This window comes from Marmota marmota, unplaced genomic scaffold (genome assembly GCF_001458135.2).
Source record: "Marmota marmota marmota unplaced genomic scaffold, marMar, whole genome shotgun sequence".
NCBI lineage: Eukaryota > Metazoa > Chordata > Mammalia > Rodentia > Sciuridae > Marmota > Marmota marmota.
In genome coordinates this window covers 32,852,486-32,863,462 of record NW_026000240.1, presented here as the reverse complement: position 1 = coordinate 32,863,462, position 10,977 = coordinate 32,852,486, and the positions used below count along the sequence as shown (strand labels likewise).

The 10,977-nt window shown below is 49.5% G+C and overlaps 1 protein-coding gene and 1 long non-coding RNA gene across 4 annotated transcripts; one reads left to right on the top strand and one right to left on the bottom strand.

Moving 5' to 3' along the window:
- Window positions 1–1,327: 1,327 nt before the first annotated feature.
- On the bottom strand, window positions 1,328–4,255 carry LOC125613642. Of its 2 annotated transcripts, none has more exons than XR_007344207.1 (2): window positions 4,039–4,255; window positions 1,328–2,008 (listed from the first exon to the last, which is right to left on the bottom strand). It is a non-coding gene; the product is annotated as an uncharacterized LOC125613642 (long non-coding RNA). The 2 variants fall into 2 exon arrangements; XR_007344206.1 differs by having other exon boundaries at window positions 1,328–1,973.
- Window positions 1,746–9,542, top strand: Glyctk (glycerate kinase). 2 transcript variants are annotated; one of them, XM_015487081.2, is made up of 5 exons: window positions 1,746–1,796; window positions 4,675–5,090; window positions 5,319–5,470; window positions 6,037–6,212; window positions 6,528–9,542. In XM_015487081.2, the coding sequence occupies exons 2-5, from the start codon at window positions 4,714–4,716 to the stop codon at window positions 7,392–7,394; spliced, it is 1,572 nt and encodes a 523-aa protein (XP_015342567.1). In that variant the 5' UTR covers window positions 1,746–1,796; window positions 4,675–4,713; the 3' UTR covers window positions 7,395–9,542. The 2 variants fall into 2 exon arrangements, with proteins under 2 accessions (XP_015342567.1, XP_048650632.1); XM_048794675.1 differs by lacking the exons at window positions 1,746–1,796; window positions 6,037–6,212 and having other exon boundaries at window positions 4,681–5,090; window positions 6,528–6,697.
- Window positions 9,543–10,977: the final 1,435 nt, after the last annotated feature.

Genomic DNA, 10,977 nt, shown 5'->3' with positions numbered 1-10,977 from the left:
GGGAGTGGTGGTGCACACCCATAACATACTCAGGAGGCAGGGCAGGAGGACAGGAAGTTGGAGGCTGAGTTGGGCAAATTAGGGAGAACCTAAGCAACTTAGTGAGATGTTCTCTCAAAAATACAAAGGGGTGGGGATGTTGCCAAGTGGTTAAACGCTTCTGAGTTTAATAACCCTCCTCAAAAAAAAAAAAAAAATCAATTAGAGAAATGCAAATCAAAACTGCTCTAAGATTTCATCTCACCCCAGTCAGAATGGCAGCTATCAAGAATACAAAAACAAAAAGTGTTGGCGAGGATGTGGGGAAAAAGGCACATTCATACATTGCTGGTGGGACTGTAAATTGGTGCAACCAATATAGAAAGCAATATGGAGAATCCTTGGAAAACTAGGAATGGAACCACCATTTGACCCAGCTATCCCACCCCTCTGTCTATACTCAAAGGACTTAAAAACAGAATACTACAGGGACACAGCCAGAGTAATGTTTATAGCAGCACAATTCACAATAACTAAACCAACCTAGATGCCCTTCAGTAGATGAATGGATAAAGAAAATGTGGTGGGCTAGGGATGTGGCTCAAGCGGTAGCGCGCCCGCCTGGCATGCGTGCGACCGGGGTTCGATCCTCAGCACCACATACAAAGATGTTGTGTCCACCAAAAACTAAAAAATAAACACTAAAATTCTCTTTCTCTTAAAACAAAAAAAAGAAAATGTAGTATATATACACAATGGAATATTATTCAGCATTAAAAGAGAATAAAATCATGGTATTTGGAGGTAAATGGATGGAGTTGGAGAATATAATGCTAAGTGAAGTTAGCCAATTTAAAAAAAAAAAACCACCAAATGCCGAATTTTCTCTGATATAAGGATGCTGATTCATAATGGGGTTGGGGGTGGGGGCCATGGGAGGATTAGATGAACTCTATAGAGGGCAAAGGGGAGGGAGGGGAAGGGAGGGGGAATGGGGGTAGGAAAGAAGGTGGAATGCTATGGACATCACTACCCTGTACATGTACATGTATGTATGAAGACAAAAATGCTTTAATGTACATGTATAAAGTACATGAAGACAAGAATGGTGTGACTCTACTTTGTGCACAACTAGAGATATGAAAAATTGTGTTCTATATGTGTAATATGAATTATAATGCATTCTGCTGTCATATATAACAAATTAAAAAAAAAAAAAAAGCCCGGGGACAAAGCTCAGCGGTAGTGTGCCTGTCTACCACGAGGGAGGCTCTGTACTCCATCCTCAGTAGCTCACACTACCTCTTTCACAGGGGCATATGCCAATTTAATGTAATTTGAATCCCTGTTCCCAGGCCATGGTCATTCATATTTGACTCAGGATAAACTGTTTTTTTTTCTTCTTCTTATTTCCTTGAAAGCAGAGTAGTCATTTTACACAGGGGAAACGCCAACGAGTTGTGGGATCATAGCCATCGGCGGGGCGGGGCTCCAAGGGGTGGGTTGGGGGAAAGTAGCGATTCTGTCCATTTGCCCAGCTCGATACCTGGCTCCTAACAAGAGTTTAGAATATATTTAATCACTGATTACATCCTACAAGGTGAAAAAAAGGGGACGTATAACTGAAATCCATTGAGAACTCAAGGCAAAGACGAAGACTTGGTGTCCCGTAAGCATCTTTTCAGGGCATCCGGTCCGAGCAGAGTCAGAACCTTACCAAATACGCGTCCCTCATTCCCACTTCCGGACTCCGTTCTGCCCACCCGCGAGTACTTCCGGTCGCCAGCGCTGGAAGCTGGGCCCGTAGCTGTGGAATGGTAAGTCCTTGCGGCTGGAGCACACATGACCTTCCGAGGCAATCCCGAGTATAGCTGAGGGCAGGTCTACAGTAGCTGGCCCGTATTCTTCGCGTCACTACCTGGCATTACACAGCAGGTATTTCCCTTGCGAAGGCTCCGGGCCGCGACTTCGGGATGACGTCACTTCCGAGTCATCTGCGGGCAGCGAAAACCGGAATTGGCAGTCCCACCTGGTGCCTGGGAGGAGTCAACGCTGATCGTTCTGGTTTTTTTTGTATTTTGAACTAGAACTTCCTGGGATTACGATGCTGTTATCCTGAGTAGAATTGGCGGATTTGACAAATAAAGATTCAGGATGTCCAGTGAAACTGAATCTCAGATAAACTATTAATAATTTTTAGTATAAGAATATTCCAAATACTATGTGGGACACTTTACTACAATATTACTTATCTGAAATTCAAATTTTACGGGACGTCCTGTATTTTATCTGGCAAATTTAGCCTTGAGCGTTCCCCTGCCCTGGATTCTGGTATTTAGTAGCAAGATTGAGGTCATTTCGGCCTTTGTCCGCATGGAAAATAGTTATACGGTTCACTCAGGCTATGAAAGTCAGCCTGATGGGCAAGCCCCAGGGATCCCCCTGGCGAAATCCGGTCGTTTTTCTGTGGAGGTGCTCTTTGTGTTCCCTTTCACCACAGGAGTGGAGCAGGGTTAATCTTAATTTATGGAAAAGCTGAGAACTAGGTAATGTAAGTAACACAGGTATGGAAATTGCCATATTGTTTGGGTATGGAATAAACTTGTGTTTTGTGTTCTCTGTGTTAACATTGGATGGCTTCAGAAAGCCTGAGGGTGTTGAGGGGTGAGCTAGGTCGACCGCTTGGGATCAAACTCAGGACTTTCCCACTTGTTAGGCAGGTGCTGTCTATCACTGGGCCACGCGGAGCCGGCTACCTCTTCTCTACCCGGCAAGCATTAATCTTTAATCTTTTTAAAAATATATTTATTTATTTGGTTGTAGATGGCCCAATACTTTCTCTTTCTTTCTTTATTTTTTATGTGGTGCTGAGGATCGAACCCAGGGCCTCCCATGTGCTAGGCGAGCCACAACCTAAAGCTCCCCCGTCCTTTTTTTTTAAAAAACGGGGATTGAACCCAGGGGTGCTTAACTGCTTAGGTCCATCCCCAGCCTTTTGTTTTATTTTTTAAACATTTTAAAATAAATCTTTTTTAGTTGTAGATGTACACACTACCTTTATTTTGTTTATTTATTTATTTATTTATTTTTATGTGGTGGTGAGGATCAAACCCAGTGCCTACACATTAGGCCAGCACTCCACTGAGCCACAACCCAGGCCTCTCAACATTTTTTTATATCTTTATTTTATTCATTTACTTTTTTATGTGGTGCTGAGGATCAAACCCAGTGCCTTTCACATGCTAGGCAAGCGCTCTACCACTGAGTCACAACTACAACCCCTGTTTTTTGAGATAGGGTCTTGCTCAGTTGCTGAGGTTGGCTTTGAACTTGCCATCCTCCTGCTGCTAAATTACAGGTGTGTACCACTGTGCCCAGCCCAAATGTTAATTTTAATCTCACCTCAACTCATTTTTCAAATGAGTCCCAGTGGGAGAAATGGAGGTGCATCAGCTACCCAGAAAACCTGTTGGTAGAGCTGGAATGCTGACTCTCCTCCTCCACACTTGCTGATATAATCAGCTTGCAGCATTAATGGTAGTTATTCATTAAAGTAGGTGATTTTTTAGGGATTGGAGTGTAGCTCAGTGATAGAGTGCATATTTAGCATGTGAGAGGCCCTGAGTTCAATCTCTAGCACCAAAATATAAAACAATGAAAATAATTGATGTCTTTTTATAGATGAGCCCTTTGGTGTTTTATTGTCCTAGAACCCCTCTATTGCTCCCTGACCTTCACCTCAAACCTTTCTGGGCCCAATGGGGAAAATGAATATTTGGGCTCAGTGATAGGAACCTGACTTTTTCCTGCTTCAGCCACTGGGCTCTCACCGCTACAAGTGGTGTGACTCAGGACTTGTTTTGCTATGTCAGAGCCAGAATGGGTGTTTTTGGCAGGGATGGGTCTGTCCAGTTTTGTGGGTAGAAGGGCATCTTTTCCTCTCCTGCAGATCGGGTTCCATAGTACGTGGCCTCAAGCAGTGCCTGGGGACTTCCTTAAGTTTCACTGTGAGCTAGCCTTTACTTCTGACTTGTACCTGGTCTTCTTTGCTGGACTTACCTGAGTGCTGGGATTCCTCAGCTTGTGTGCCTTGAGGATGTACTCTGGACCTGGCCTATCAGTGCACTGATGAACATGTAGCCTCCCCACACAGACCTGCATTCCCAAGCTTCCCAGCCCAGTCCCATGAGCTAATGAAAGAGAGCAGGTTGGAGGTCAGTGGACTCAGGGTCGGTTGATGTGACCAACAGCCTCCTGGCAGCAGAAATGGTAAAGAAGCAAGGCTGGAGTGCCAGAAGTGGGTGTTACCCCCTGGACCAGGGCTTAGAAATGCTGGAGGTGGAAAAGGGGGAGTGGAAACCCTCTGGTAGGAATTGCTCCTTTTGTGAATGATTAACCCCAGCCAAGGGGGATGATCTAGGAGAAGGGCCCAGTCAACAGGAACTTTGGACTTGGGACAGAGTGTCTGGAAGCCTGATGTATGGTCTGCAGAAGAGGAGGACTTGGCTGGGTGGTGGGCTGGGATCCAAGGAGGAGACTGAGGTCAGGTAGCTGTGGGATTGAGGAAGTCCCCTTGAGCTATCAGAGGCTCATTCTTGCAGCAGCTGCTATGGGGCCCACTGGCCCTAAGCCCTCAGAGGGGTGGTTGTGGGGGGCCTCCCATCTCTAGCCTCATAATATGCTTTCTTCCCCCAGGCAGCCATGGATGCAAGGTGGTGCTGAGAGCAGTGGGGCATGGCTACAGCCCTTCAGGTCCTGCCCTGTCTGGTTCGAGCCCCCTTGCGTCAACTCATCTGGGGGGCTCCAATGGCCCGGCTGGCCAGTGGTGTGGCATTGGCAGAGCATGCACAACAGTTGTTTGAGAGTGCTGTGGGTGCCGTGCAGCCAGGTCCCATGTTGCAAAAGGCACTGTCTTTGGACCCTGATGGCAGAACGCTGAAGGTTCGGGACCGGAGCTTTCAGCTGCGGCAAAACCTCTACCTAGTGGGCTTTGGCAAGGCTGTACTGGGCATGGCAGCAGCAGCTGAGGAGCTACTGGGCCAGCATCTTGTGCAGGGTGTGATCAGCGTTCCCAAGGGGATCCGTGCTGCCATGGAATGTGCCGGCAAGCAGTAAGGAGGCATGGAGGGCTGCTCCCCTTTGTCCAACTGGAGGAAGGGAATACATGGGCTCAGACTTCCCTTCCTCACCAGCTTACCTTTCTTCCTATGTCTGGTCTGGCTCCAGGATGGGTGTCAGTGGTCATCTTTGTTCATGCCCCTTCACCTATGCAGCTGAGAAATCAGATACGAGGAGAGGAGCCCTCTGCATCTCTTACTTTCTATTTGATTCCTCTTCAGGGAGATGTTGCTGAAACCACACAGCCGTGTCCAAGTATTTGAGGGTGCAGAGAACAACTTACCAGATCATGATGCACTGCGGGCCGCACTAGCCATCCAGCAGCTGGCTGAGGGACTTACAGCTGATGACCTGTTGCTTGTGCTCATTTCAGGTTAGCTCAGGACAGCAGGCTGGAGGGTGCTCCAAATACCAGGTTTTTGAGAGATTGATCTGATTAACTCTCAGTCAAGGGGGATGATCTAAGAGTTGGGAGCAAGGGAGGAATGTGTGGAGTTGGGAGCAAAGGAGGCAGTGAGGAACCTGGAGCCTCCTGATTGGCCTTGGGCCAGTTATCTGTCCTTCCCTGAGCTGCAAGATCCTCCCTAACACCAACTCACATTGTTGGGTGATGATAATTAGGTACAGAGGGGGAACCTAACACGGGACCTAGTATATCAGCAGAGCTTTTCGATCTATTGTTGCTGTCTGCACCAGTGTCAACCAGGGCTCGAACCTAGGTCTCCAACTCTTTCCTTGGTCTTCTGCTGTTTACCTCTGTTCCAAGTTCTTAGGGAATGGCAGGGGACAACATCTGGTAGCCAGGGTGTGGTAATTGTCCTCATGGGGCAGTCTAACTCCACCTTCCCAGACCACTTCCCTCATGTGGCCTTGTCCACCACTGCTTGCCTGGTTCCCTGGGTTGGGATGTCTCCTGTGCCTGAGGCTGTGTCTCTGCAGGTGGGGGCTCTGCTCTGCTGCCTTCCCCCATCCCACCTATCACACTGGAGGAGAAGCAGATGCTCACTAAGCTGCTGGCAGCCCATGGAGCCACCATCCAGGAGCTGAACACCATGCGGAAGGCCTTGTCACAACTGAAGGGTGGAGGGCTGGCTCAGGCTGCCTATCCTGCCCAGGTACGTGAGTTGCTTCTTCCTTAGGCGGCTCTGGGCTACTGCCTACATGTGTCTGGGACATGAAAGCCTAGACCAGCATACAGGCAAGGACCTGGTATGAGAGTTTACAGGACCAGGCTGGGGGAAGGCCTGGGAGGGGCCCCAGAGGGATAGAGGGAGTTCCCATGGCCAGGTGTTCTGTGAGCCTGCCTGAGAATGGTTAGATATGATCAAGGAAGTGTACCAGATGATGGATACCTAAGGGGAAGTTTGTTCTTATGCTCTCCGGGATGAGAAGAAGGTGGGATTGACCCTTGCCCCGTGGCCCTTCCACAGGTGGTGAGTCTGATCCTGTCAGATGTGGTGGGGGACCCTGTGGAGGTCATTGCCAGTGGCCCCACTGTGGCCAGCGCCCACAATGTGCAAGATTGCCTGTACATCCTCAATCGCTATGGCCTTCGTGCTGCCCTGCCACGTTCTGTGAAGACTGTGCTCTCTCGGGCTGACTCTGACCCCCGTGGGCCACACACCTGTGGTCATGTCCTCAATGTGATCATCGGCTCTAATATGCTGGCATTGGCTGAGGCTCAGAAGCAGGCTGAGGTGCTGGGCTACCGGGCCATGGTCCTGAGCACAGCCATACAGGGTGATGTGAAAAGTGTGGCCCAGTTCTATGGACTGCTAGCCCGAGTGGCTGGAGCCCGCCTCATCTCATCCACGGCTGGTGCTTCTGTGGAGGAAGATGCAAAACTCCATGAGCTGGCAGCTGAGTTCCAGCTCCCAGATCTGAAGCTGGAGGAGGTTCTGGAGGCTGTGGCAGAGGCTAGGGGCCCAGTCTGCTTGCTAGCTGGCGGTGAGCCCACGGTGCAGCTGCACGGCTCAGGCAAGGGTGGCCGGAACCAGGAACTGGCCCTGCGTGTTGGAGCAGAGTTAGGAAGATGGCCACTGGGGCCTATTGATGTGTTGTTTTTGAGTGGTGGCACCGATGGGCAGGATGGGCCCACAGAAGCTGCTGGGGCCTGGGTCATGCCTGAGCTTACCATCCAGGCTGCTGCTGAGGGCCTGGATGTGGCTACCTTCCTAGCCCACAATGACTCGTACACCTTCTTCTGCCGCCTTCAAGGTGGAGCACACCTGCTGTACACAGGGCCAACAGGAACCAATGTCATGGACACCCACCTTCTGTTTCTGCGGCCTCAGTGACATCATCGGTCATATTTTGAGAGTACAGAAGAGGCGTTGGGGCGGGGTCTTAGGGAATACCAGAGTTGGTCCCCAGGGCCTCACCAGGCTTTAGGGCCTACTTTCTGTCATAATAGCAATTAGCTCTGAGGATAGAACAAGCCCCTTGGCTAGTTTATTTGTCTTTGTTGTTCTTTTCTGAGCAGTCTCTTTGCTCACCTCCGCCTTCTGTGGAGTGAAGCTAGAGAGATTGAAAATAAAAAGAACCACACTGGCTGCGCACAGTGGAGCACGCCTGTAATCCTGGTGGCTCGGAGGCTGAGACAGGAGGATCGCAAGTTCAAAGCCAGCCTCTGAAATTTAGTGAGGCTCTAAGTAACTCAGTGAGACCCTGACTATAAATAAAATACAAAAAAGGGCTGGAGATGTGGCTCAGTGGTTAAGTTTCCCTGAGTTCAATCCCTGTTACCAAAAACGAATAAATAAAAGGACCACTGGATTCTCAGTGCATCTTCCCTCAGTACAGACTCACAGGGAGCTGCTGGGGAAGGGAGTGTGGGATGGCTATAGTCATAGTGCCAGGATCTGATGGAGTTTCCCATACCCCTCTCATCCTGACACACTCAGGATGAGGCTTGCCTGTTTTTCTGGACTCTATGTGAGTTGAGCCTGGATCCCAACAGCCTTGATGTAGGCAAGCAGAGATCCCAGGGAGGACAGGCCTAGGGACTGTCACCCATTCAACCATGATTCCCTGTGGCATCCTTTGCCATAGTCTGTCGTACTCCTGCAAGTATGCCTCACTGGGGTGGATGTTTACTACCTGCCACCAAGAAATCTCTTCTGTATCTGGATGCTCTTGGCTTTGGTTGAGCTGAAATCTATCTTATCTCCTAGGCCTCTGTTGTCTAGGAGCTCCTCTAGCCCACAGGACACTGGACCTTATTTTCTTGTGCCAGCCCCATTTTCCTAAGCTGAACATCCCCAGGTCCTTCAGCCACTCCTCTGGGAACACAGTTTAGGCCCTGGTCTAGCCTTGAGTGATGGTGTTCAGGACTGGGATGGTGGGTGGGTCAGAGCAATGAAGGGGTCCAGAAGCCCCTTCCCCTGTTAGAGTCGATGGGCAAAGAGGTGAGTAGGGAGGAGAGCAGCAGTGGAATTGTTCCCTTGGCCTGGCTGGCAGCCTGGCTTGACAGAAGGAGGTGCCACTATCCTGGCTTCCTTCGGGCCTTCTTGTTCAGTATTGGAGCCCTCCGCTGGCTATCCTCACCGTGCGCCACGGCTCCAATCCCTATATGAGTGAGCAGTAGAATCACATAGGAATAAAAAGCCATAGAGAACAGTGAGGCCTGGGGCTGCTCCTGTGGGTCTTTCCCCAGTCCTAAGGGTAACGGGCTCTAGGCCAGAGATGGCATGCCCTCTTTCTGGGAAGAGCCTCCCTTTCCCACTTAGACTCTGGACAGCCTAACTAGCAAAAGGTTCAAGACTTGGGGATATGGCTTATACAGAGCAGGCTCTGGGCATTGGGAGGGAGGTGAACAAGGGAAGCTGGGCTCTGGGGACCTCCTTTAGGAAAAAGGGAGAGAGTTCCTTTCTTTTCTGTCCTGATGTAGATTGCCTGCTGACCAGGGTCACAGGGATACTGTTGTCCTTAGATGTGCCCTTTCCCAGACTGAGTCCTTGCCTTTGGGAATGTGAGTGTTAGCACAGGATACCAAATTGTAGGCAAGAGCGTGTGGAGGGCCTGAGGGCCTGTCAGTTTTGTCCCTGGTGTGCATGTGCATGGTGGGCATACCAGGAGTGGGACTGCACCTGTGAGTGCTCACACAGGTAATCAGCACAGCTCAGCTGCTGCTAATGCACATCTGCCTCCATGCCTGCTGAGATCTTTGCATGTGGGTGGGGTCTCCTTGGAGCCTTTCCTTGTCTACCTTGACCCCCTCCCTGTACCTGGGTTTGTAGGGAAGGCCAGAGTCTGAATTGGGTCCCTTACTGGTTTGTGAGCTTAACCCATTGTATTTGTTCACTGAGTACTCCAGAGATGGTAAAGGATATGTCTGACCAGTTTAGATGACAAAATGAGGTAAACCCCTGTGGTGAGTACACAATAGGACTCATAGTTTGTTCCATAAATGTCGATTATAGATCATTAAAGTGTGCCCCCTTTTTCTTTTGGCTTCTGTCTCTCTTGGCTCAGGTTCCTGCTGCCCTTGTGTTCACTTCATTTCCATCTCCTGAAGCTTTCCCTGGCTGGAAGTTTTCGCCACCAATAGTGCCCCATCTTCGGTTTTCTGCAGCCCTCACAGACCCCTCCATTCTCTGCACTTGGCATGAGTTCAGCAGTGAGTCTGGACAGCCCTTTAGAGTCAGCTTATCAAACCTCTTTTGTCTTATAGCTGGAGAAATAGAGAAGGTGGCTTGTCTGGGGCTGCATAGCATGTCTACCACAGATGCAGGGTGAGAACCTGATTGGGACCTGGTTGGTAATCCTTTGGTAATCTCTGGGGCTCAGACACCTTGGGGACAAAGCAAGAGCTCAACCAGAGTCAGGGAATATACTTTTGCCTTCTCTGCTGCCCTTCAATTCTCTGCTACCCTTCAAGGGCTTGGGTATGGTGACATGACCACTTGGCCTCTCTAGAGATCCATAAAACAGATTTGTTCTCTTAAGTACAGAGGGGAAGCTCTGATGTGTGGTTTGGTAGAAAACCACATGCAGCTGAGTGGGATTTTGCATTACGTATATGGCTATATGTACACCTGCATGTGCATGCATGGGTGTGTGTGTGTCCAGTGCAACCCATGACTTGTTGCTGAGAGGCCTCTGAATTCTGCTGTGCCCCTTACCAAGTGGAGACATATGGTTTGTGTAGTTAGAATGTTTGGGAATAAATTGGACAAGAAGGCCTTAAAGGCTGGCAGAGGCTAGTTGGCAAAGGGCCTTGTATGCCCAATTGAGGGAGTTAACTTTACATTAATAGTAGTGGCAGATTTCATAAGGATATTTTGGCAGGGTGAATTTTTTTGTTTTTTTTTTTTTTTTTGGTACCTGGGTTTGAACCCAGGGGTGTTCAACCAGTGAGCCATATCCCCACCCCTATAGCAACCATCATGCCTGGCTGTTTTAGCACTTGATGCTGTGGGTCACCTTCTTTACTGTAGGGGGTAGTGGATGAAGGCATGCAAAGAGATAGGAGGTCAGAGGTGGATACAGTGCATCATGGGACTCCCAGAGCCCCTTCTCACCTCCTTTTTGTCCCACAGCCTTTAGCTGGGCAACACTTTAAGACTTTGGAACCAACACTGGAAGCCCCAGCTCAAACTTCATTAGGAGCAACTATCCCTCTGTCCCTGGGAATGTTATTGGGGCCCTGAGGACTTGGGGCCTAAGGGACTAGTCAGCTGGTAGATGCTTAGAGGTCATACAGACCTCTCACTCATGTAGGATCTCACTAGGGTGGCAGTTAAGTGACCTGGAAAGGGCCCTGGAATGGAAGTCAGGTCCTAGGTCCTTGTCCTGGTCTTAATGCCTTCCTATCTCCAGGCCCCAGTTTTCATTCTGTCTAATGGGGGCAATATCCTTGCTCTGCTCACATCTTCAGCA

What these genes read in the sequence shown, in the direction of transcription:
- Glyctk (XM_015487081.2), top strand. Translation starts at nt 4,714, where the DNA reads ATGGCTACAGCCCTTCAGGTCCTGCCCTGTCTGGTTCGAGCCCCCTTG. An exon ending in ATGGAATGTGCCGGCAAGCA is followed by an intron (nt 5,091 to 5,318) that starts GTAAGGAGGCAT and finishes ATTCCTCTTCAG; the next exon opens with GGAGATGTTGCTGAAACCAC. An exon ending in GTTGCTTGTGCTCATTTCAG is followed by an intron (nt 5,471 to 6,036) that starts GTTAGCTCAGGA and finishes GTGTCTCTGCAG; the next exon opens with GTGGGGGCTCTGCTCTGCTG.